The sequence below is a fragment of the Mobula hypostoma genome, chromosome 1, assembly GCF_963921235.1.
Source record: "Mobula hypostoma chromosome 1, sMobHyp1.1, whole genome shotgun sequence".
NCBI lineage: Eukaryota > Metazoa > Chordata > Chondrichthyes > Myliobatiformes > Myliobatidae > Mobula > Mobula hypostoma.
Window position 1 is genome coordinate 229,690,806 of NC_086097.1, and position 22,770 is coordinate 229,713,575.

Consider the following 22,770-nt stretch of genomic DNA (forward strand, 5'->3'; position numbering starts at 1 on the left):
CCTGGTGGAACGGTTTCTACTGACAGGGGAAGGGACAAAGGCAGGTTACTGGCACTTTAAAATCAGTTGCTTCGGGCAGATGGGGCTCGTCAGCCATGGTTGGCAGCTCATCTAGAAGGAAGACTCTGATCTCAAACCCCAGCTGTTTTGTGGCCATACCCACTCATAGGGAAGGCTTCGGGAGAAAACTGTGAGGGAAGGTCCAGAGCTGTACTCCCTAAAGCAGGGGTCCCCAACCTTTTTTGCACCGCGGACCAGTTTAATATTGACAATATTCTTGCGGACCAGCCGACCGGTGGGGGGGGGGGGGTGGTGTTCAAGTAGGGTTAAACTCACCTCAACATGTCTTTTACAGTTAGAGTTGCCAACTTTCTCACACCCAAATAAGGGTCAAATCCTGACGAAGGGTCCCGGCCGAAACGTCAACTGTACCTCTTCCTATAGATGCTGCCTGGCCTGCTGCATTCACCAGCATTTTGTGTGTGTTGACGGGACACTTTTGTTTACCTCGAGAAAGACTACCATGACCATGAAGCCTTGTGCGGTCACCTGTGTGCGCATGCGCGCCGATTTTTTCCCACAAATCAGTTTTGGCTTAATCTTCCTGACTACACTGTACATACATTATTTCTATTTATATAGGCTGTGTACTTATCATATCATTCCTGATTTTACTATATGTTAGTGTTATTTTAGGTTTTATGTGTTATTTGGTATGACTTGGAAGGTTATTTTTTGGGTCTGGGAACACTCAAAAATTCTTCTCATATAAATTAATGGTAATTGCTTCTTCGCTTTACGCCATTTCTGCACGTAAGGTTTAATAGGAACGCTCTACCTTAGTGGGGGAAATACAGGACAAGGGCGGTCCATATAGGACAAACCAATTTAGCCCAATATACGGGAGGTCCCAGCAAATACAGGACAGTTGGCAACCCTATGTTCAAGTTCAGCAGTGCGTGACAGGGAATGAGGAAAGGTGCAGCTGACTCATATTGTTTCCTTGCAGCCCAGTAGCACATGCTTTGCGGCCCGGTGGTTGGGGACCGCAGCCCTAAGGCAGTCTTGCACTGAGTTCAACCATGGCTAGTAACTCCTGCAACGTTGCTGGTGTCAAACTGTTTCCATCTCTGCCATTCCTTTGGGGTCATCAGCTGTGTGGAGTTGTTACGTGTGCAAAATCTTGCTCTCCATATCGTAGTGCCTCAGCTTGTTCCAGACAGCTAGAACACAACATCTATGGTCGACATTGACCAATGGAGGCCTCAGAGTTTAAACATTCCATCAACTGTAGGCTAATGAACATTTTATTTAGCATCACTTGCTGGGAAACTCAGAAATGTGCACAAAGCCAAAGGTATTCTGTGTTACTGGGAAGGCCTTATAGTTGGAAAAGCTGTCCCCCACCACTGACCAATGTACAAGCGAATCAGAGAATTGACCTAGCCAGGATGGGGATTGTACGGTATGAGGTCGAGGCCGGAGATTGTTAGGGAAGGTCAGGGTGAGTTTCAAGGTCCCTGTGATTAACAGTGGGCTGAAATGCAAGGAAGGTGTTCTGTGGGTGGATTGATGGGTGGGGAACGGCTTTGGTCAGGTTACTGGAATCAGAATGGGAGAGTCTGGGAAGGAACAGGAAAAGTACATTCTTCAGAGGAGATCAACTGAGGCTGCTTTATAGAACTGAATTCCGTGGGCTCGAACATATTCAGCAAGGTACCCTTGAAGTGACGATGAAACAGGCATTGTATAAGCAGAAAAGACTGCTTCTGCATGAGGGGATGGCAGACAAAGTAAAAAAAAAAGCCTAGGTATACAATGCCTCACTGCACGTCTCTCTTCCCTGTAGAATTGCAGGTTTGAAGTACAAAGGAACAGGGGGAAAAAAAACTGCAGAATGCAGTGAGTCTCAGCATTTCTTTTAAATCCCATTTTTCACTAAAACTGAATCACATAACACACAAAGCTAACAAGCCACATAATCATATTTTAGGTGCACCTTTTAATAATAAATGTCCAGAATTATACAGTATTGTGCAAAAGCCTTGAGCACATGTAAAAAAAATTCTGTACAGCAAAGATGCCTTCAAAAATAATGAAAAGTTTCTAAATGTCAGAAAAAAACTATAAAGAGCTGTAAACAGTATAAATCTACATCAAATCAATATCAGATGTGACCACCCTTTGCCCTTAAAGCTGCATCAATTCTGTAAGGTTGACTGTTGAGCAGTTTTATAAGAAAATCGGCTGGTATTGTTCCAAGCATTTTGGTGAACTTGACATAGTTCTACTGCAGACTTTTGTTGTCTCTCCAGGTAATCCCAGACAGCTTTGATGATGTTGAAATCAGGGCTCTGTGGAGGCCATCCCATCTGAACTCCTTGTTCTTTGTGACCATAGCCGTGAGCTTGAGGTTCTTGTCCTGCTGCAGAATGAAGACTGTACTGACGAGACTCCTCCCTGACGGTCCTGTGTGATGGATGAGAATCTGCTTGTACTTCTCAGCATTGAGGATTCCATTCGTGCTGACCAGATCAACAACTCCATTTGTAGAATTGCAGCCCCAAACCTGCAGGGAACCTCCGCTGTGCTTCACTGTTGGCTGCAGGTACTTATCCATGCAGCGCTCTCCAGCTCCTCTACAAACTGCCTCCTGTTTAAGCCAAAAATTTCAAATTTTGACTCATCAGTCCTGAGCACTTGCTGCCATTGTTTAGCATCTTGGTCCTTGTGTTTTTGTGCGTAACTGAGTTTCTTGGCTTTGGTTCCACTTCAAAGGAATGTTTTTTTTTGGCAGCAACTCTTCCATAGAGACCACTTCTCACGGGACTTCTCCGGTGTGTAGAGGGGCATACCTGGGCCCCAGTGGTTTCTGTGAGGTCAGAACTGATAGCAGTACTTCTGATTTAGAAGGGATGCCAGTTTGATGTATCTCTTGTCTGCTACACTCAGTGTTTGTGGCTGACGACTGCATTTTTACATCCTCAACCTTGCCTGTTCCTTTGTGCTTCTTCAGAAGAGCTTGGACCACACATCTTGAAACTCCTGTCGGCCGTGAAATCTTGGGAGAGACTTTGCCGATGCAGGACGACCACCCTGTGTTTTGTTGCTATGCTCACTCTTGCCATAGTGTAAGAATTGATGATTTGAAGGTTAAACGGTCACGTCTGCCACACCCTCACCTTTCAGTTTGGTTGTCCTTCGCCCAGTTTGGTTCCTTCTACACCCATTTCTGTTTCAGTTAAATCAGTTTAGTTCATTCATTGATCACTAGCACCAGTTTATTATATTTGTTTAATCAAGCACTGGGTAATATACCTACAAAGTAATTAAGTTTTTAATTTGAAAAGTGGTCTATCACTTAAAAAGTTACTTACTTTTACGAAATACAAAAATTTCTCTGTAACATTTAATTTTTTGGGCATCAAAAACATGCTCTTTTCTACTGACACTAATGCAGAAGACAAAATATAAATATCAAAACAAAGTCTCTATAAAAAAATCTCAGGTGCCCAAGACTTTTGCACAGTACCGTATACCAACAAAATTATTTCTCAATTCAAACAAGAAATGGCTCATTATTAAAAACATGTAATACCCTGAACAAAAGGTCACATTTTATTCTGCCTCTATCAACTTTGTTTCATGAGTAAGTATTTTGGGTCAACTATAATGAAAGAAATGTGTTTTGAATGGTTTGCAATTGGCCTTGACGATGTATTGTGCACTGACAGTGAGCAATGTATACTGTACCTTGCTCCAACCACAGGTCTTGGTGGAGAGGAAAGAGAAGAGATGGGCTGCTGTCGCTGTTCTCCAGCATTCACGGAATGACTATGGGTTGGCGAAACCTAGCAACACAGAGAGAAATTTCCATCAGTCCCACTGACTTTCGACTCCAGTGGCAAGTGAACTTAGCAATCCCACCTTATGTTAGACAGAAAGCCTGTAAAATGAAGCACGCATTACACTCTGATGATTTATTTTAAAAGGGTGTACAAGATTAAAATTCTTTTAGAAATGTAGTTATGTCTTCTGCCATATGTTCATCAAAAGACTATATATCCTCCAAGAAAATATAAATAAATAAACCTTCTTTCTGAGTCACAAAACACTTCAGCACAAAACCAGGTTCTTTGGTCCATCTAGTCTGTGCCGAACCATTAATCTGTCTTGTCCCATTGACATGCACCCGGATCACATCCCTCTCATCCATGTACCTGTCGAAATTTCTCTGAAATGTTGGAATCAACACCACAGTGACCACTTGTGGAGGCAGCTTGTCCACGCTCTCACCACCCTCTCTGAGTGAAGGAGTTCCCCTTAAATATTCCACCATTCACCCTTACCCCATGACCCCTAGCTCTAATCTCACCCAACCTCAGTGGAAAAAGCCTGCTTGTATTTACCCTATCTATACCCCTCATAATTTTGTATTAAATCTCCCCTCAATCTTTCACTTTCTAGGGGATAAAATCCAAACCTATTCAACCTTTCTCTATAACTCAGGTCCTCAAGTCCTGGCAACATCCTTGTAAATTTTCTCTGGGCTCTTTCAGTTTTATTTACACCTTTCCAGAAGATACTTCACAGGTGTACGTCCTTAGAAGGAACCCATTATTGGAGAGTTTTGAAAATAATTCAATACCAATATGTATTTTGATAGCCAGAGCCCATCAATTTCAATGGCTATAAATTCTAACTGTACAAAAAGCACTCTTTGCATGTTAAAAGTTAGTTTCAAATTGTATAGTCCAGAATTTACTAACAAGAGTCATTGTCTAAATAGAGTAGTTGAAGAGCCGCACAGTATCAAACTCGGAGAGTGGTTTAATTTTCAACTTCATCTCATAGTCTAAGTCTAAGTCCCACTTAAAAGGGGAGGAGACGATGGCAGCGTGACGCAGTGTGCGTGGCCGCTCTGAAATGATATCATATTTGTAAGTAGGATGCTGTGCACAATCCTGATTTGATGGAGACAGACGTGAGAAGCACAGAGGAAAGTCTGGAGAAACTTCTGAAATGCCCGCTTCACTGCTGCTGCTACTGTGCCATTGAGAATCTCCGGAGCGGAAGGCCCCAAATTCTTGGCTTTGCCTATTTCCTATTGCTGGGGTCGGGGTCGAAGCGCTTGGCAAAGATGGTGCTCGGTGCTCAGTGTCGGAGGGCTGGTCGGAGGCTCGGAGTTTTTGGACAGACTCAAGAGTCGGCTGTCGTCGGGTGCTTCCAGGGTGCTGCATCGGCAAGTTTGCGGCGCTGGAAGCTCATGGCAGAGAGAGTTTTTTTCTTCCTTCTACCGTCTGCGTGAGATGATGAGACTTCCGAGAGACTTTGAGACTTTTTTTTACCGTGCCCATGGTCTGTTCTTTATCAAATTACGGTATTGCTTTGCACTGTTGTAACTATATGTTATAATTATGTGGTTTTTATCAGTTTTTTTTAGTCCTGGTTTGTCTTGAGTTTCTGTGATATCATTCTGGAGGAACATTGCATCGTGTCCTCATAATCTAATCTAACCTAAATGTATAAGAAGAGAACTTAGACAGGCACCCAGTGATGTACAAAAAAATGCTGTACTGTCAAGAGACTGTGTATGGGCTAAATGTTAAATTGGAGATTAACATTAAACTATTAAACTAAATACATTCTCAGCAGTATGTTACTAATCTCAAGGCATCATTATCCTGTGTCCTGGCCAATATCTACCCCTGAGGAACTATCACTAAAAAGCTCATTGGAAGGTGATTGACCTGAAGAACACTAGCTCTGTTTCTCCCTAGATGGATGCTGCATGAAATTCTCCTATCACTTTGGATCTCCCCCTCCACCTCCAACTTTCAAATCTCTTACTCACTCTTCCTTCAGTTAGTCCTGACGAAGGGTCTCGGCCTGAAACGTCGACTGTACCTCTTCCTAGAGATGCTGCCTGGCCTGCTGCGTTCACCAGCAACTTTGACGTGTGTTGCTGCATGAACTGTTGAGGCTTTCCAGCACTTCTTCTATTTTTCAGATTTTCAACGTGCAGAATATCACTTTTGCGCTTACAATAACTTACCTGGTACCTTTCCCACTGCTGCTTTTGACAGGTTGCTGTTCACAATGTGGCTGATTGCTTCCAGGTTAAAATAATGATTATACATCAGAAAGGGACCTTACTTGCTGCAAGGCATACTAGGAAGTTTAAAGGTTTTAATAGGTGCAAAATAATACCATTCTTACTTCTGTTGTTTTAAAAAAATCTTCTGGGGTAATATTTAACCACTGTTTGAGAGGTAAGCTAACCAAGTGGATCACAAAGCCAGTATAGTAATAGATTCCATCACGAGTGGAAGATTTGCTCTAAATGTCCACAACCCACTCAGTAAAGATAGAAACTACTTGCAAAAGTCCTTACTGATTGCATGAAAATTAAAGTTGTTGTACTGAGAGCATCCTGAGCAGCTGCATCACTGCCTGGTTCGGAAATTGCACCATCTCAGATCGCAAGACCCTGCAGCGGATAGTGAGGTCAGCTGAGAAGATCATCGGGGTCTCTCTTCCCACCATTACAGACATTTACACCACATGCTGCATCCATAAAGCAAACAGCTTTATGAAGAACCCCACGCACCCCTCATACAAACTCTTCTCCCTCCAGCCATCTGGCAAAAGGCACCAAAGCATTCGGGCTCTCACGACCAGACTATGTAACAGTTTCTTCCCCCAAGTCATCAGACTCCTCAATACCCAGAGCCTGGACTGACACCAACTTACTACCCTCCACTGTGCCTATTGTCTTGTTTATTATTTATTGTAATGCCCCACTGTTTTGTGCACTTTATGCTGTCCTGGGTAGGTCTGTAGTCTAGTGTAGTTTTGTGTTGTTTTACGTAGTTCAGTGTAGTTTTTGTATTGTTTCATGTAGCACCATGGTCCTGAAAATCGTTGTCTCGTTTTTACTGTGTACTGTACCAGCAGTTATGGTCGAAATAACAATATAAAGTGACTTGACTTGACTTGATAGAATACAGTGGTACATAACATAGTAATCTATGAATATCCACTGGTCCTGAAACTCTAAAATGTTTTGGGGCATGTCATTACAACTGGTACAATAACCCTAGGGAACAGGAGTAATCCATTCTTGGCATTAAAAGTCCAAGGGAACACGCATGGAGAATGCCCAATGCAATATCCTCTGCCAGTTCTAGCATCCCCTCTTTTATAGACAAGACAATAAGATGTAGGAACAGAATTATGCCACTCTACCCATTGAGCCTGCTCACTCATTCTATCACGGTCCATTTATTTTCCTTTTCAACCCTATTCTCCCGCCTTCTCCCGTGATCTTTGAAACCCTTACAAATCAACAGCCTATCAACCTCTGCTTTACATACTGTATACCAAATGACTTGGCCTCCACGGCTCTCTGTGGCAATGAATTCCACAGATTCAGCACCCTCTGGCTAAAGAAATTCCTTCTCATTGCTGTTCTAAAAGGATGTCCTATTCTGAGGCTGTGTCCTCCGGGCCTAGACTCTCCTGGATGAGCAGCCAATTGTAGACTGAAGTCAGCATGGTCTGCCCCATCACAACTGGTGTGATCTGGTTCAATTTCCCCTGGGTGCTGTCCAAGACCCATGTATCCTCCTGCCTTCTGTCGAGCACATGAAGGAACTCCAAGGGAGTTCAATAATTCTCTTAATGTATCTTTGTACAGCAGAGTCCCCCTTGTTACTTTCCACCACAAAAAAAAAGTTTTACATTGATTGCAGAGAACCTTAGCATTTCAGATGTAACAAAGCTGGGGTTTTCCCCAGCTTTCAGCTCCTGTTGACAACTGTGCTGGATTAAAATTTCCGGGCAAGATGGCAGAAGTTTCCTTTTGTGCTTTGGAAATGTGGAGATTTCATATCAGTTGAAATCTTGCATAAACAGCCTTCAAGAGGAAATAAAAAAAAGCCTTAGCGCTCAAAACAATAGGATGCTGGTTTTGAGTCATAGGATTTACTCAGCAATGATCGCAGCTATGGGAAATCTTAACCAGACAGCACTACACTGGTGTCAAAGTGACTGTGAATGAAATAGCCAGCAGCTCAGGGTTGGCACATGAATAGCCCACATGCCCAAAATGGCATACACAAATATTTTGCTGCCATGTTACATGCAGTGTTGCCTCCCCACCTCGTTTCATTAGACCCCCGCCCAACTGAAAGTATTTAAACATGACGCTGAAAATGGCACTTTTAAATATTTCCAAACATTAAAAAAAAATCAAATGACAAATATTAAAATTCTTGAAAAGTCATTCAGAGCCTTCCAATGCAACTTATGAGTATCACTGGTTCAGCTACTGGACGACTTTCTTTAAGATTCGTAAGTTCAGGTCATTTGAAGAAACTGATAAATCCATGAAGTATGCAAATAGTGTAACATTAGTCATGGGAGTGGATTGATTTGGATAATTTTGAAATGCAATGAACTGATTTACAGAGCAGCTCAGTTTGGAGACAAAAAGTTGTCGATTTAAGAGCCAAACTAGAAAATATTAAAAGAGGGATGGATCACTAAAATCAAATCTGAATCTCTGAAATCCCATACCTGAAACATTCAAATGACTGAGAAAAATATCAGTGGCAATATTAACATTTCTTTGGACCATAAGAAATAATATATGAAAATATATTTTCATCACCATATGTAAGTCATAAACACAAGATTCTGCAGGTGCTGGAAAACCAGAGCAACACACACAAAATGCTGGAGGAACTCAGCAGGTCAGGCAGCATTGATGAAGAGGAATAAATTATCTACATTTTGAGTTGTGACCCTCCATCAGGACTGGAAAGGAAGGGGAAAGAAGCATTCTGTGTGTGATATTCACGTGAGTCATTGTTTTCAGTGATAAACTTGGTCAAGTCCAATCACTGGAGTAGACTTCCTGAAGGAACTAGTACTATGCACGGCTCTCAAAACAACCAAATACAAGACAGCTATAAAAATATTTGTCATTGTTAGTGCAGCAACACAAGTCCTACTGAGAGTAAAGTGTGTTCATTTTCCTTTCCTTGATCTTTTCTGAATAGGCACCAAAGCTCATATTTACACATTCACATTTCTTATACGTATGAGGCACAACATCAATGCTATTTAGAAATGATGTTAGTTTTCAATTGTCTTTTTAAAAGATTAATATCAATAAATTTTGAACAGGTTTTCTGAAGTGTTTCATTTATTTCAGTCTGTTTCTGTTATTAATAGTAAAAGAATGAATGCACCTAAAAAAGCAACAGGACTCAGCCTTTTTCTTTAAAAGAGTCCATAATAATAATAATAATAATATTATTATTATTATTAAGAAGGGTCCTGATCACGGGTCTCGGCCCAAAACATGGGCTGTTTACTCTTTTCCATGGATGCTGTCTGGCTTGCTGCGTCCCTCCAGCACTTTGTGTGGATTGCCATGATTATTAATTCCATAAGATCGTAAGATATAGGAGCAGACTTGGGCCATTTCGCTCATTGAGTCTGCTCCGCCGTTTGATCATGGCTGATCCATTTTCCCCCTCAGTCCCAATCTCCTGCCTACTCCCCGTATCCCTTCATGCCCTACATAATCAAGAATTGATCAACCTCTATACACCAGTCATTGAAAGTGGGCATGCAGGTACAGCAGGCGGTGAAAAAGACGAATGGTATGCTGGCATTTATAGCGAGAGGATTTGAGTATAGGAGCAGGGAGGTACTACTGCAGTTGTACAAGGCCTTGGTGAGACCACACCTGGAGTATTGTGTGCAGTTTTGGTCCCCTAATCTGAGGAAAGACATCCTTGCCATAGAAGGAGTACAAAGAAGGTTCACCAGATTGATTCCTGGGATGGCAAGGACTTTCATATGAAGAAAGACTGGATGAACTGGGCTTGTACTCATTGGAATTTAGAAGATTGAGGGGGGATCTGATTGAAACGTATAAGATCCTAAAGGGATTGGACAGGCTAGATGCAGGAAGGTTGTTCCCGATGTTGGGGAAGTCCAGAACGAGGGGCCACAGTTTGAGGATAGAGGGGAAGCCTTTTAGGACCGAGATTAGGAAAAACTTCTTCACACAGAGAGTGGTGAATCTGTGGAATTCTCTGCCACAGGAAACAGTTGAGGCCAGTTCATTAGCTATATTTAAGAGGGAGTTAGATATGGCCCTTGTGGCTACGGGGATCAGGGGGTATGGAGGGAAGGCTGGGGCGGGGTTCTGAGTTGGATGATCAGCCATGATCATAATAAATGGCGGTGCAGGCTCGAAGGGCCGAATGGCCTACTCCTGCACCTATTTTCTATGTTTCTATGTTTAAGTATACCCAAAGACTTAGCTTCTACAGCCCCCGTTGCAAAGAATTCCACAGATTCATCACTCCCTGATTACACAAGTACAACCCTCATCTCCATTCTAAAAGGACACCCTTCTATTCTGAGGCTGTGTCCTCTGGTCCTACACACCCCACTATAGGAAACATCCTCTCCACATCCACTCTAATGAGGCCCTTCAACATTAAAAATGCTGGAGGGACTCAGCAGGCCAGGCAGCATCTATGGAAATAATTACAGTCGACGTTTCGGGCTGAGACCATTTAGCAGGATGTCTTCAGTCCGGCAAGTTAACTGTACGTTTTTCCATAGATGCTGCCTGGCCTGCTGAGTTCCTCCAGCATTTTGTGTGTGTTGCTCAGATTTCTAGCATCAGTAGATTTTCTCGTTTGGCTTTCAACATTCGGTAGGTTTCAATGAGATTCCCCCACCCACCCCCTCCATTCTTCTGTATTCCAGTGAGTAGAGACCCAGAACCATCAAACACTCTTCACATGACAAGCCTTTCAAGCCCAGGTAACACACACAAAATGCTGGAGGAACTCAGAACTCAGCGGGCCAGGCAGCATGCTTGCTGAGTCTTTCTTAGCCTGACTTCTCCCCTTACTTTCCAGTCCTGAGGAAGGGCCTGGGCTTGAAACATCGACGGTTTACTCTTTTCCATAGATAATTATTTAGAACTCTCAACAATATAAAAAATTTCACCATGCCTGTCCTATAACGTTACCGGAGCAGGCCAACAGGAGCATCCCCTTCAGCTGCTCTTCGGGCCTGATATTGAAACAGTGAGCTTTGGCTTTATGCAACGTTTACATCTGGATGGACAAGAGGTCAGCGCTCCTCCATACTCCACACTGACATTAAGTGAGAAAGTGTGCTCAGTGTGTGACTTCAGAGCCTCGTGGGAAGGGACTGAAAACCAATCAGAAGGTTGTATTACATGATGCAGTGTGACCTCTCTACAAATCATTAAGTGGATAAATGGCTACTAGGGTGGATTCGCTTCAGATCCTTGTCCCACAGAGTTTTGAGCGTAAAGTCTGTCTTTTTGCATATTTCAGTGAAAGTGTTGATAATGGGCCGGGACTCGCCCTCTGGGTGCACATTAGCACAAGTGTTTTTGTGTATTGCATTCAAGTCCTGAGGTTTGGCCGCCCTGGGTTCTGGAGTGTCGTCCCCATAGGCTGAACAGCTTCCACCCAGTTCTGAAAATTACCTCCACTCTCACAAGTGGTTTGTCAGAACAAGAACCTGGAAAACCTGAACCACTTCCCATTAATTAGAGAGTCACCTCTTGCCACAGGCAAACCTCAGTGCAGACTTTGATTGATTAAGAAAAGTCAAATTTGACCTTGCCTTGTACAAAACTCAAGCTTCATCAGGGAGCAGTGATCTCTACCCCCTTTATATCCACTGAGATCTAGACTATCGACAGCAGCTGACTCAAGACACTGGAACATACCAAGAACAGCATCTCCAGAAAGTCTTCCAAATTCATGGCTTGGCTAAGTGAATTAATGTCAATGTCCTCTCTCAAACCAACATCCACAATATTGAAGATGACAGGGTCAAAAGAAAATTTACTATCGAAGTATGTATATGGTAGCAGATACTACTTTCAGATTCATTTTCTTGGAGGAAAAATAAGCAAATACAGTAGAATTTATGAACAACTATAAAATAACAAATACTGACAAACAACCAATGTGCAAAAGAAGACAAATTGTGCAAATAATTAAAAAAAAATAATACTGAAAACACGAGTTGCAAAGGCCTTGAAAGTGAATCTATTGGTTGTGGAGTCAATTGAGCACTGGAGTGAGTGAGTTATCCAGAATAATGCAGGATTTCAGCAGATCAGGCCGCATCTATGGAAAGGAATAAACAGTCAATGTTTCAGGCCAAGGCCCTTCATCAAGACTTGAATAAAAGGAGGAAGAAGCCAGAATAAGATAGTGGGTACGGGGAAGGAGTACAAGCCAGAAGGTGAAAGGTGAAGCCAGGTGAGGGGAAAGGTAGGTAGGTGGGGGCTGGGATTGAAGTGGGTCTCATCTTGGCGGTAGAGGAGGCCTTGGACCAATGTGTCGGAATGGGAATAGGCACTGGACTTAAAATGGTTGGTTGCCGGGAGATCTTGCCTGTTGCAGACAGAGCAAAGTTGCTGTGCAAGGTGGTCCCTCAATCTACGTTGGGTCTCAGAGACGTAGAGGAGGCTGCACCAGTAGCACCGGATACAGTAGACAACCCTGGCAGACTTACAGGTGAAGTATTGCCTCACCTGGAAGGACTCTTAGGGGCCTTGAATAATGGTGAGGGAGGGACAAATAGACAAGGGAATCACATAGGGAGTAGTCTCTGCGGAAAGCAGGGTGTCTGGTGGGGGAGGGGTGGGAGAGACGTGCTTGGTGGTAGGATCCCGCTTGAGATGGCGGAAGTTGAAGAGAATTACGTGCTGGACGTGGAAGCTCATGAGTGGTAGGTGAGGACAAGAGGTTACAGGAAGATAAGCTGTCTGGGAAATGGAGGAGATGCAGATGAGGGCAGCATCAGTGGTAGAGGAAGAGAGGACATCTCTGATGTGCTGGGAAGGAAAGCTTCATTCTGAGAACAAATGCGGCAGAGACGGAGGATCTGGGAAAAGGGAATGACAATTTTACAAGTCACAGAGAGGGAAGAAGCACAGTTATTCACACTGGTTCAGGAGCCTGACGGTTGAGGGGTAATAATTGTTCCTGAACCTGGTGGTGTGGAACCTAAGGCCACTTTTTGTAGAATTTTCCATTCCCGGGCACTGGAGTGATATAGTCACTCTCCATCAGCAACAATGAGCTAGTCACGTTGATCACATGACTGACACCATACAAGTAACCCAACTCTGTCGTGTTAATGGATTACCAGGTGGACAAAGGAAAAGATTCAAAGGTGTAGTCATAGATTCCACAAAAAAATGCAACACCCCTACTAACTCCTGAGAATCGTGAACAGGTGAGCACTCGGAGTGGAAACAGAGAACTAGAGATGGTATGAGGAACCTCCATATCGGGAGCAGACTGAAGTGTTGTGGAAGCCCAGTTAGGAGTAGGTCACCGCACAAACTATCCACCTGCTGCCCTGTCTATGAAGAGTCTAAGGTTTCCCTTTGGGGCTCACCACGAACCTCAGAACATACAAAACATGAATGGTAGAAGGGCACCCTTGAAACTGAGAAGGCTACTGGCAAAAAGTTTTATTTATTTTTAGAGATACTGTGCGGTAACAGGCTCTTACGGTGCAATGAGCCCGTGCCGCTGATTTACACCCACGTGTGCAATCAATTAGCCTACTAATGTGAAAGAAGAGAGAATCTGCAGATGCTGGAAATCCGAGCAACACACACAAAATGCTGGAGGAACTCAGCAGGCCAGGCAGCATCTATGGAAAAGAGTAAACTGTCAACCTTTCGGACAGCTAATCCGTATGTCTTTGGAATGTGGGAACAAAAGCGGAGCACCTGGAGGCAACCTGTACGGTCATGGGGAGAACGTACAAACTCCTTACAGCGGGAATTGAGACTGGCAATGAAATAGCATAACGTGAACCTCCTACATTACCCTGAATGCTGTTCATTGATAGTAAAGCTTTTGTGCCTCCTCTCATGAATTAAAAAGAACATTATTTAAAATACGAGTATTGGCCAACTAAGGACAAAACAAAGTGATTTTAATCTTTATAAATGTTCCTTTGTGCAATAAAGATTCATTCAACTTATTATGGTCAAAAGAAGCAAAACATGCTTTTAGAGTACAATGACAGCCTACATGCAGTAATGAAGCCATGCTCATTAGTTCCCAGTATCAGGAGGATACATAATGAGCTTTTGAGTTAGTTCAATTTTGCCAGAGGGGGTGGACCTTCAATGGAACAGTGCAGTACAGCCTTGCAACAAAGACATTAATTGTACATAACATAATTCTCAGAGCTGACAAACCCTCTCATTAGTATGCTCTAATGGGCAAAACATGATAATTCTCTAAGAGACATTGAACACAATTACTATAAATCACAATGCTCGTAGCACTAACCATGCTTTCTACAGAGGAATGAGCGAGCGTCTGTACTGTATCAAGTCCTAGTCTTGCCCAGTGAAAGGACTGACTATGCTTGCACTGGGCATCATTATTATGTTCCATGAAAATAATTGAAATCCACAATAACTCTCCTCAAATTGTCACAAGTACTGAATGCACTCATTTTCAGTACATTGAGAATGATTATTATAGGACATTGTAAACTGCTTGTTTAGATCAATGACACTGTGAGGACAGACATTAACTATTGCTGGAAGGGTTATGTCCGTAATTATAGTAAATCATTTCCATCAGCACTGTCATTTTCCAGACAGCGTTGATACTGATGGTCGTCTGTATTCTTCACGAGCACTGGGATACAGATCAATGGTGATCACTGTACCCAGTGTGGTCACTGTTTTTAGGAGATGATCATTAATAGAGGAAAGCACTCTGTAGAGTTCCTGTCATTCCCTCATCCTCCCAACGCAGATCGCTCAAGGATTCAACCACACCTGCAGAAGATGACAGAAAAAAGAGCTTCAAAACACGCTGTTTGAAGCTATAATTTATTAGACCAAAGATAGGCTGATCAAGCTGGGGGTTTTCCCTTTGCAGCTGAGCAGGATGAGAGGTGACTTGATAAGAGTTGTACAAGATGATAAGAGGCATAGGTCGAGTGGATAGCCAGAGACTTTTTGTCAGGGTGGAGATAGGCTATAAAAGGGGGCATAATTTTAAGGTATTGGGTGGGAAGATGGCAGGGGTAATTTTTTTTACACAGAGAGTGGAGAGTGCATATTCCTGGAATGGTGGTAGAGGCAGAAACAGTAGAAGCACTTAAGAAACACTTGGAAAGGCAGCTGGATGACAGAAAAATGGAGGGAAGAGTTAAAAGGTTAGCACAATATTGTGGGCCGAAGGGCCTGTAAAATGTTCTACGAATGCAATGCCGCATCTCTAATGTCCAATGTAATGTTTGATTTCTATAGTGGCACATCTACATTCCAGTAATAAACTACTTTCTCATTGTTTTTAAGGTCTATTACAATCTGTACTGCCTTTGATCATCACCAATCAGTCTGGACCATAAATATCCACAAATAGTAAGCAAAGGCTAGAGGGAGAAGGAATGGGAGGATTTTTGTTTTACATTGCTTGGTTAGAGTTTCACTCAATCCTCAAGTATCAACTAGAAAAGTTCACATCAAGACAGCTGGTGTGCTTGAATGGAAGTTTGCACTGAAGCTTTCAGACTGACACTTGGCTTGCTGGGATCTCATTCTCAGTGTCTCCAATGAACGGTTTTTTAAACACTGGCAATACTTTCACAAGAAGTACCCCAAGACTTCCTACACAGTTCTAACCATATATTGTCTTCAAAATATAAAATTTGGTTTCTACAGTCATTGAATGAAGAGCAGCATACACAAGGGAAAGCACTAGTCCATTTCCTCTTGCAACCCACATTTCAGTCTCGAGCTGGGATCTCCAACCTTTTTTATGCTATGGACCAATACCATTAAGCAAGGGGTCTGTGGACCCCAAGTTGGGAACCCCTGCTCTACAGTTTCTTATTGGTATAAACTTTGAGCACATTATTGTCACAAATTAATATTGGAACATGAACATTTGTCTCATCTCAATCTTAAATTGCAAAACCAACTCACCGAGTCTAAAACACTGAATTCAAGATTCCCCGGAGTGGCTTAATTGCCTGACATCATCAATCTTGTTAAGGTTTTCTAACATTTTGATATATTTTAATAACTGAAGCAGAATGTCACTGAGGACCTTTCCTTTATAAATAAAAGCAGCATTATACCACAATCTACTACTGGAAATTAGAAGAATGACCTTATATTTGTAAGAAAACAAATTTGTGAATAACAACGTCCCAAAAATTGCTATGTGATTAATGATATTACATTTTTTAGTGCAGATGCTGTTTAAAACACCATGAAAACAGTACAGCTTAATGCACTACAACCAAATTAAAATTAAGATGGAATCCTAGTTTAACGTCTCAAATAAAATTCCCACGCAGCGCTACATGGCAATACCATTTTAAATTGATATACTCAAGTTCTGTCTTGAATCTGCCCAAATTTGATAGTGTAGCATAATATCTCTGCATCCTGGCCTTAATCAAAACAGAAAATTCATCCATGTCTATCCTCCAATATGGATCAAGCATACTTCAATGAACAAAGGTGCTCAAAGAACCCAACAAGTACCTAAGTTACCTCAAATGTGAAGCGAGATGGCTTGAAACATCTTCTGTCTTGCAGTGAGACCTCCTGATCAATAATTGCTGTCACGATCCGGCCGGCCTACTCTGAAGTCTGGTCTAAGGCAGTGTTAAGGACCACTGGCGTGAATTCCCAATGGTGAAAAGAAAATGTCACTAATAACTAAGTGTGGCAATTACACCTATGACTGTGAAATGCTGAACGCTGTCCTAGGAAAGCAGCATCCATCACCAGAGATCCCCACCGCCCAGGCCGTGCTCTTTTCTCGCTGCTGCCAACAGGAATAAGACAAAAGAGCCTGAGGACTCGCACCACCAGGTCCAAGAACAGTTACTACTCCTCAACCATCAGGCTCTTGAATAAAAGGGGATAACTATAGTCACTTGCCTATCATCATTGAGATGTTTCCCACAGCCAATGATCTCACTTTAAGGACTCTTTATCTCATTATCTCATGTTCTCATTACTTATTGCTATTTATTTATATTTGCATTTGCACAGTTTGTTGTCTTCTGCACTCTGGTTGAGCTTGCATTGATCCTGTTATAGTTATGATTCTATAGATCTTTTGAGTATGCCCTCAGGAGAATTAATCTCAGGGTTGCAAATGGTGACATACGAGGGGTGATTGATAAGTTCGTGGCCTAGGGTAGAAGGAGATGACTTATTAACTTCAAACTTTCTGCATTTTCACTCAAAGAGTTAAACTGCACGTGCATGTAACAAGAGCGGTATAACTCATCTCCTTCTACCTTAGGCCACAAACTTATCAATCGCCTCTGCTGTGGACCACCTGGAGGTCCAAGACGCTCTCGTTACATGCACGTGCAGTTCAACTCTTTGAGTGATAATGCAGAAAGTTTGAAGTTAATAACTCATTTCCTTCTACTTTAGGCCACGAACTTATCCATCACCGCTGCTGTGGACCACTTCTACAAAGAAGGGATCCGTATGCTCCACGACTGCTGGATTGTGTACATGTAGGAGGGGACTATGTTGAAAAATAAATGTGCTAGGTTTTCTAAAATTGGCTTCTTCTACCTTAGGCCATGAACTTATCAATCACCCCTCGTATATGTACTTTGATAATAAAATTTACTTTGAACTTTATTTTCATTGTACCTATTTTATAAAAGGGCAGACAATGACTTTTCGCTTTTAACAGGCTCTATCACCCTCTTTCTTTCTTTTTAAATCTTTTTATTGAATAAGTATACAAAAAGGTAAGCCATACAGGCACAAATACACTGTTAGAATATAATAAAATTACAGGAGATATTAATACAGAAAAAAAAGTGATACAATGTAATTTAACCATAACATACTAAGGTAACATAATAGTATACTAATTTTTATATATATATATATCAATAGAGAAAAGGAAAAAAAACCCCCAAAAAACCCACCATGCAACTAAACTAAAGGCAAAGCAAAGCAATGGGCTAACTTGGAACCAAGAAGAGTTAAAGAACTTAAAATCACGTCCTCAAACCTGACCTCCATTAAAAACAGTAAAAAAAAACAAGAAGGGTATATAAATATGGAGCAAAAAAGAGAAGAAAAAAAAATTACATTAAATGAAAATATTGAATAAAAGATCTCCAGGTCTGTTCAAATTTAAGTGAGGAATCATAAAGATTACTTCTAATTTTCTCTAAATTCAAACATAATATCGTCTGAGAAAACCAAAAAAAGGTGGTTGGAGCATTGAGCTCTTTCCAATGTTGTAAGATACATCTTTTCGCCATTAAGGTAAGAAATGCAATCATTCTACGGGCTGAAGGAGAAAGATTACTGGAAATTTTAGGTAGTCCAAAGAGAGCAGTAATAGGGTGAGGAGAGATATCTATATTCAATACCTTGGAGATAATATTAAAAATGTCTCTCCATAAAGTTTCCAGAGTAGGACAAGACCAAAACATATGAGTTAAAGAGGCTATCTGCCCCGGACATCTATCACAAAAAGGATTAATATGAGAATAAAAGCGAGCTAATTTATCTTTGGACATATGTGCTCTATGAACAACTTTAAATTGAATTAGGGAATGTTTAGCACAGATAGAGGAAGTATTGACTAATTGTAAAATCTGCCCCCAGTCACCCACAGAAATGATAGAACCCAATTCCTGTTCCCAATCTACCCTAATCTTATCAAATGGAGCTTTCCTAAGTTTCATAATAATATTATAAATCATAGCCGATGCACCTTTCTGACATGGATTAAGGTTAATTATAGTATCTAAAATGTATGTAGGAGGAAGCATTAGAAAGGAAGAAAGAATAGTACTTAGGAAATTTCTAACTTGTAGATATCTAAAAAAATGTATTCTTGATAAATTATATTTATTAGATAATTGTTCAAAAGACATAAGGGAACCATCTAAAAATAAATCCAAAAACCGTGAAATACCCTTAGTCTTCCAAATTTGAAAAGCACGATCCGTAAAAGAGGGAGGAAAAAATATGTTACCTAAAATAGGAATCGCTAGCCCAAATTGGTTGAGATCAAAAAATTTTCTGAATTGAAATCAAATACGTAAGGTATATTTAACTATCGGGTTAGAGACCTGTTTGAGGTGTTTCAAATCAAAAAGAAGAGAGGAACCTAAAATAGAGCCAAGTGTATAGCCCTGAACAGATTGTAATTCCAATGCTACCCATTTGGGAATGGATCCTGGTCAAGTAACCAAAATTTCATATGTCGAATATTAATTGCCCAATAATAGAATCTAAAGTTAGGTAATGCTAAACCTCCATCTCTCTTAGCTTTCTGTAAACGTATTTTACCCAGTCTCGGGTTTTTATTTTGCCAAATAAATGAAGAAATTTCTGAGTCAACTTTATCAAAAAAAGATTTTGGAACAAAAATCGGTAATGCCTGAAATATATATAAAAATTTTGGCAGAAAAAACATCTTAACTGCATTAATACGACCAATCAAAGTTAAATATAAAGGAAACCATTTAGATGAAAGTTGAATAATATGGTCAATTAAGGGTAAAAAGTTAATCTTAAATAAATCTGTGTTTACAAGTAATTTTAATCCCAAGATATGAAAAATAATTATTAATCAATTTAAACGGAAAGTTATGATATAAGGGAAGTTGCTCATTAATCGGGAAAAGTTCACTCTTACTAAGATTTAATTTATAACCTGAAAAAAGACCAAATTGTGCTAATAACTCTAAAACAACAGGGATGGATTTTTGAGGATTAGAAATATATATAAGTCATCAGCATAGAGTGATATTTTATGGGACTTTAAGCCCCGAGTTATCCCAGTAATATTTGGAGATTCTCGAATGGCAATTGCAAGAGGTTCTAATGCAATATCAAATAATAAAGGACTAAGAGGACAACCTTGTCGAGTACCTCGAAAAAGAGGGAAAAAAGGTGAGCTTAAAGAGTTAGTACAGATCGAGGCCACAGGAGAATGATATAACAATTTGATCCAGGATATAAATTTCGAGCTAAAATTAAACATTTCAAGCACCTTAAGTAAGTAAGGCCATTCTACTCTATCAAAAGCTTTCTCAGCATCTAAAGAGATAACACACTCAGGAACATTTTGTGAGGGGGTATAAACAATATTTAACAGTGTGCGAATGTTATAAAAAGAGTAACGACCTTTAATAAAACCCGTTTGGTCTTCCGAAATAATAAAAGGAAGTACTTTTTCTAATCTGTTTGCTAATAACTTAGAAAAATTTTTTAGAATCAACATTTAATAAAGATATTGGTCTATAAGATGCACATTGAGCAGGATCTTTATCCTTCTTTAATATTAGAGAGATTGACGCTCTATTGAAAGGTTCGGGAAGTTTACCAAGTTTTAATGAAGCCCCGAAAACCCTACAGAGCCAAGGGATTAATGAAGGTGCGAAACATTTATAAAATTCTATGGTAAACCCATCAGGGCCAGGAGCTTTCCCCAGGTTCATAGAGGAAATAACATTCCTAATCTCATCAGTGGTGATGGGAGTATCTAGCATAGAAGACATATCCTGTGAAATCTCAGGGAAGTCTAGGTTATCTAAAAAATCATTCATATATTTAGAGTCTCGAGGAGACTCTGATTGATATAAGGAAGAATAAAAATCAAAGAAGGTTTGATTAATCCCTGCATGATCAAGTATCAGTCGATCATTTTGATTATAAATCTGATTAATTTGAGATTTAGCATAGTTAGACTTCAATTGGTTAGCCAACAGTTTGCCAATTTTATCACTATGTACATAAAATTCACTTCTTGTTTTCTTTAATTGGTTTACAATCGAGGATGAAAGTAATAAACTGTGTTCCATTTGAAGTTCAGTTCTTTATTTATATAACTCCTCAGAGGGAGCTGTAACATATTTCTTATCAATTTCCTTAATCTTGTCCACAATTACCAACTCCTCCTGCTTCAGCTTCTTCCTCAAAGCAGCAGAATACGAGATAATCTGACCACGAATATAAGCTTTAAAAGTATCCCAAAGAATGTTCACAGAAATATCCTCTGTATAGTTGATTGTAAAAAAAAGATCAATCTGTTCATTCATAAATTTAACAAAGTCCGAATCCTGAAGCAACAGCGAATTAAAACGCCTTTGTCTATTATTTTGTGTATTGGCCTGAATTTTAATAGAAAGCTTAAGTGGAGCATGATCCGAAATGGTTATAGAGTCATAATCACATTTAATCACTGAAGAAATAAGATGAGAGTCAATAAAAAAAATAATCAATTCTTGAATAGGAATGGTGAACATGTGAAAAAAAAAGAAAAATCTTTTTCCTGAGGATGCAAAAAACGCCAAATGTCCGTCGACCCAGAATCAGAGAGGAATGAATTAATCAAAGTTGCAGATTTATTAGGTAAGGTTCGTAGAGGAGCCGAATGGTCCAAAGCTGGAGATAAACAGGTATTAAGATCTCTGCCCCAGATCAATGAAAACTCATTCAAATTGGGGAACTGATTGAATAATGATTTATAAAATTCCGGATAGTCCATATTGGGAGCATAAACATTAACCAAAACTACCTTCTTATTAAATAGTAGACCACTAACCAGTAGAAATCTACCATTCGGATCAGAGATAATATTATGTTGTATAAAAGTAACTGAGGAGTCTATAAAGATAGAGACACCTCGAATCTTAGCGTTAGAGTTCGAATGAAACTGTTGTCCCTCCCAGAATTTAAAAAAAATGTAGTCTGTCCCCCCTCCGCACATGGGTCTCTTGTAAAAATAGAATTTGTGCTTTAAGTCTCCGGAACACTTTAAAAACTTTTTTCCTTTTAATAGGATGGTTAAGACCATTAGTATTCCAGGAGACAAAATTAATAATAGACTCCATAAACCCTAAAGTCAACCCGCAAAAAGGAGGATTGACGATAGGCTCGACCCACAAACCCGGAAAGGGAACAGAACAAAGAAGAGATACCGGGAAGGAGAACGCAACCAATACTTCAATAGTGTACATAGCCCAAGAAGAAATAAACTAAAACGTGAAGCCCCTCCCACCACTCCCCACCCCATGACCCCAAGGCTAAATCTAAAACAGACCAGCCAGAAAGAAGCAAGCACTAAAACTACCCCCATGACTTCCGATAGACGCTCCCTAAAAAAAAGTGTAAATATAAAAAAGATCAGCTAGTTATAAAACAGTAAAAGAATAAAAAAAGTAAATCAATTAAAACAAACACTTAATATAACAAAGAAAAAGCCAGAAAACATAAAAAAACCGCAACAAACCCCAGACCCTATGAATAAACAAAAAAAGAAATGAAAATATTAACATAAATTAGCTATGAAAACCTACAAAAAAAGTAGATTTAAAAACTACAAAATTTAAGGCCTCAAAGGAAATACGTAGAATGACGCTGAGGACATAACCACCCAGAATCCCCTAGGAAAAAGAAAGGAATGATGCAGATAGAAAGAAAGTTTAGCAACCATATTAATGAATCAAAAATAAACTTTTCTGCCCATATAAGGCAAAAAAAAATTAAGGCTGACAGATTCACAACCTCCGATCAAACGGAGATAGTTAAAAATTACGATTAAGATGTTGAAGGTGAAAATTGATCCAGATAACTCTGGGCATCCGATGGAGATTCAAAAAAATGGAGGGCTCCATCCAACGTACGGATCC

At 40.5% G+C, this 22,770-nt stretch overlaps 1 protein-coding gene across 1 annotated transcript in view; it reads right to left on the minus strand.

The window, feature by feature from the left end:
* znf704 (zinc finger protein 704) overlaps window positions 1-22,770 on the minus strand; it is a 220,528-nt gene that overhangs the window by 5,607 nt on the left and 192,151 nt on the right. The window contains exon 8 of the mRNA XM_063065602.1: window positions 3,754-3,851. Within this exon, the coding sequence (XP_062921672.1) occupies window positions 3,754-3,851 (98 nt within the window). The remainder of the gene's footprint in view (window positions 1-3,753; window positions 3,852-22,770) is intronic.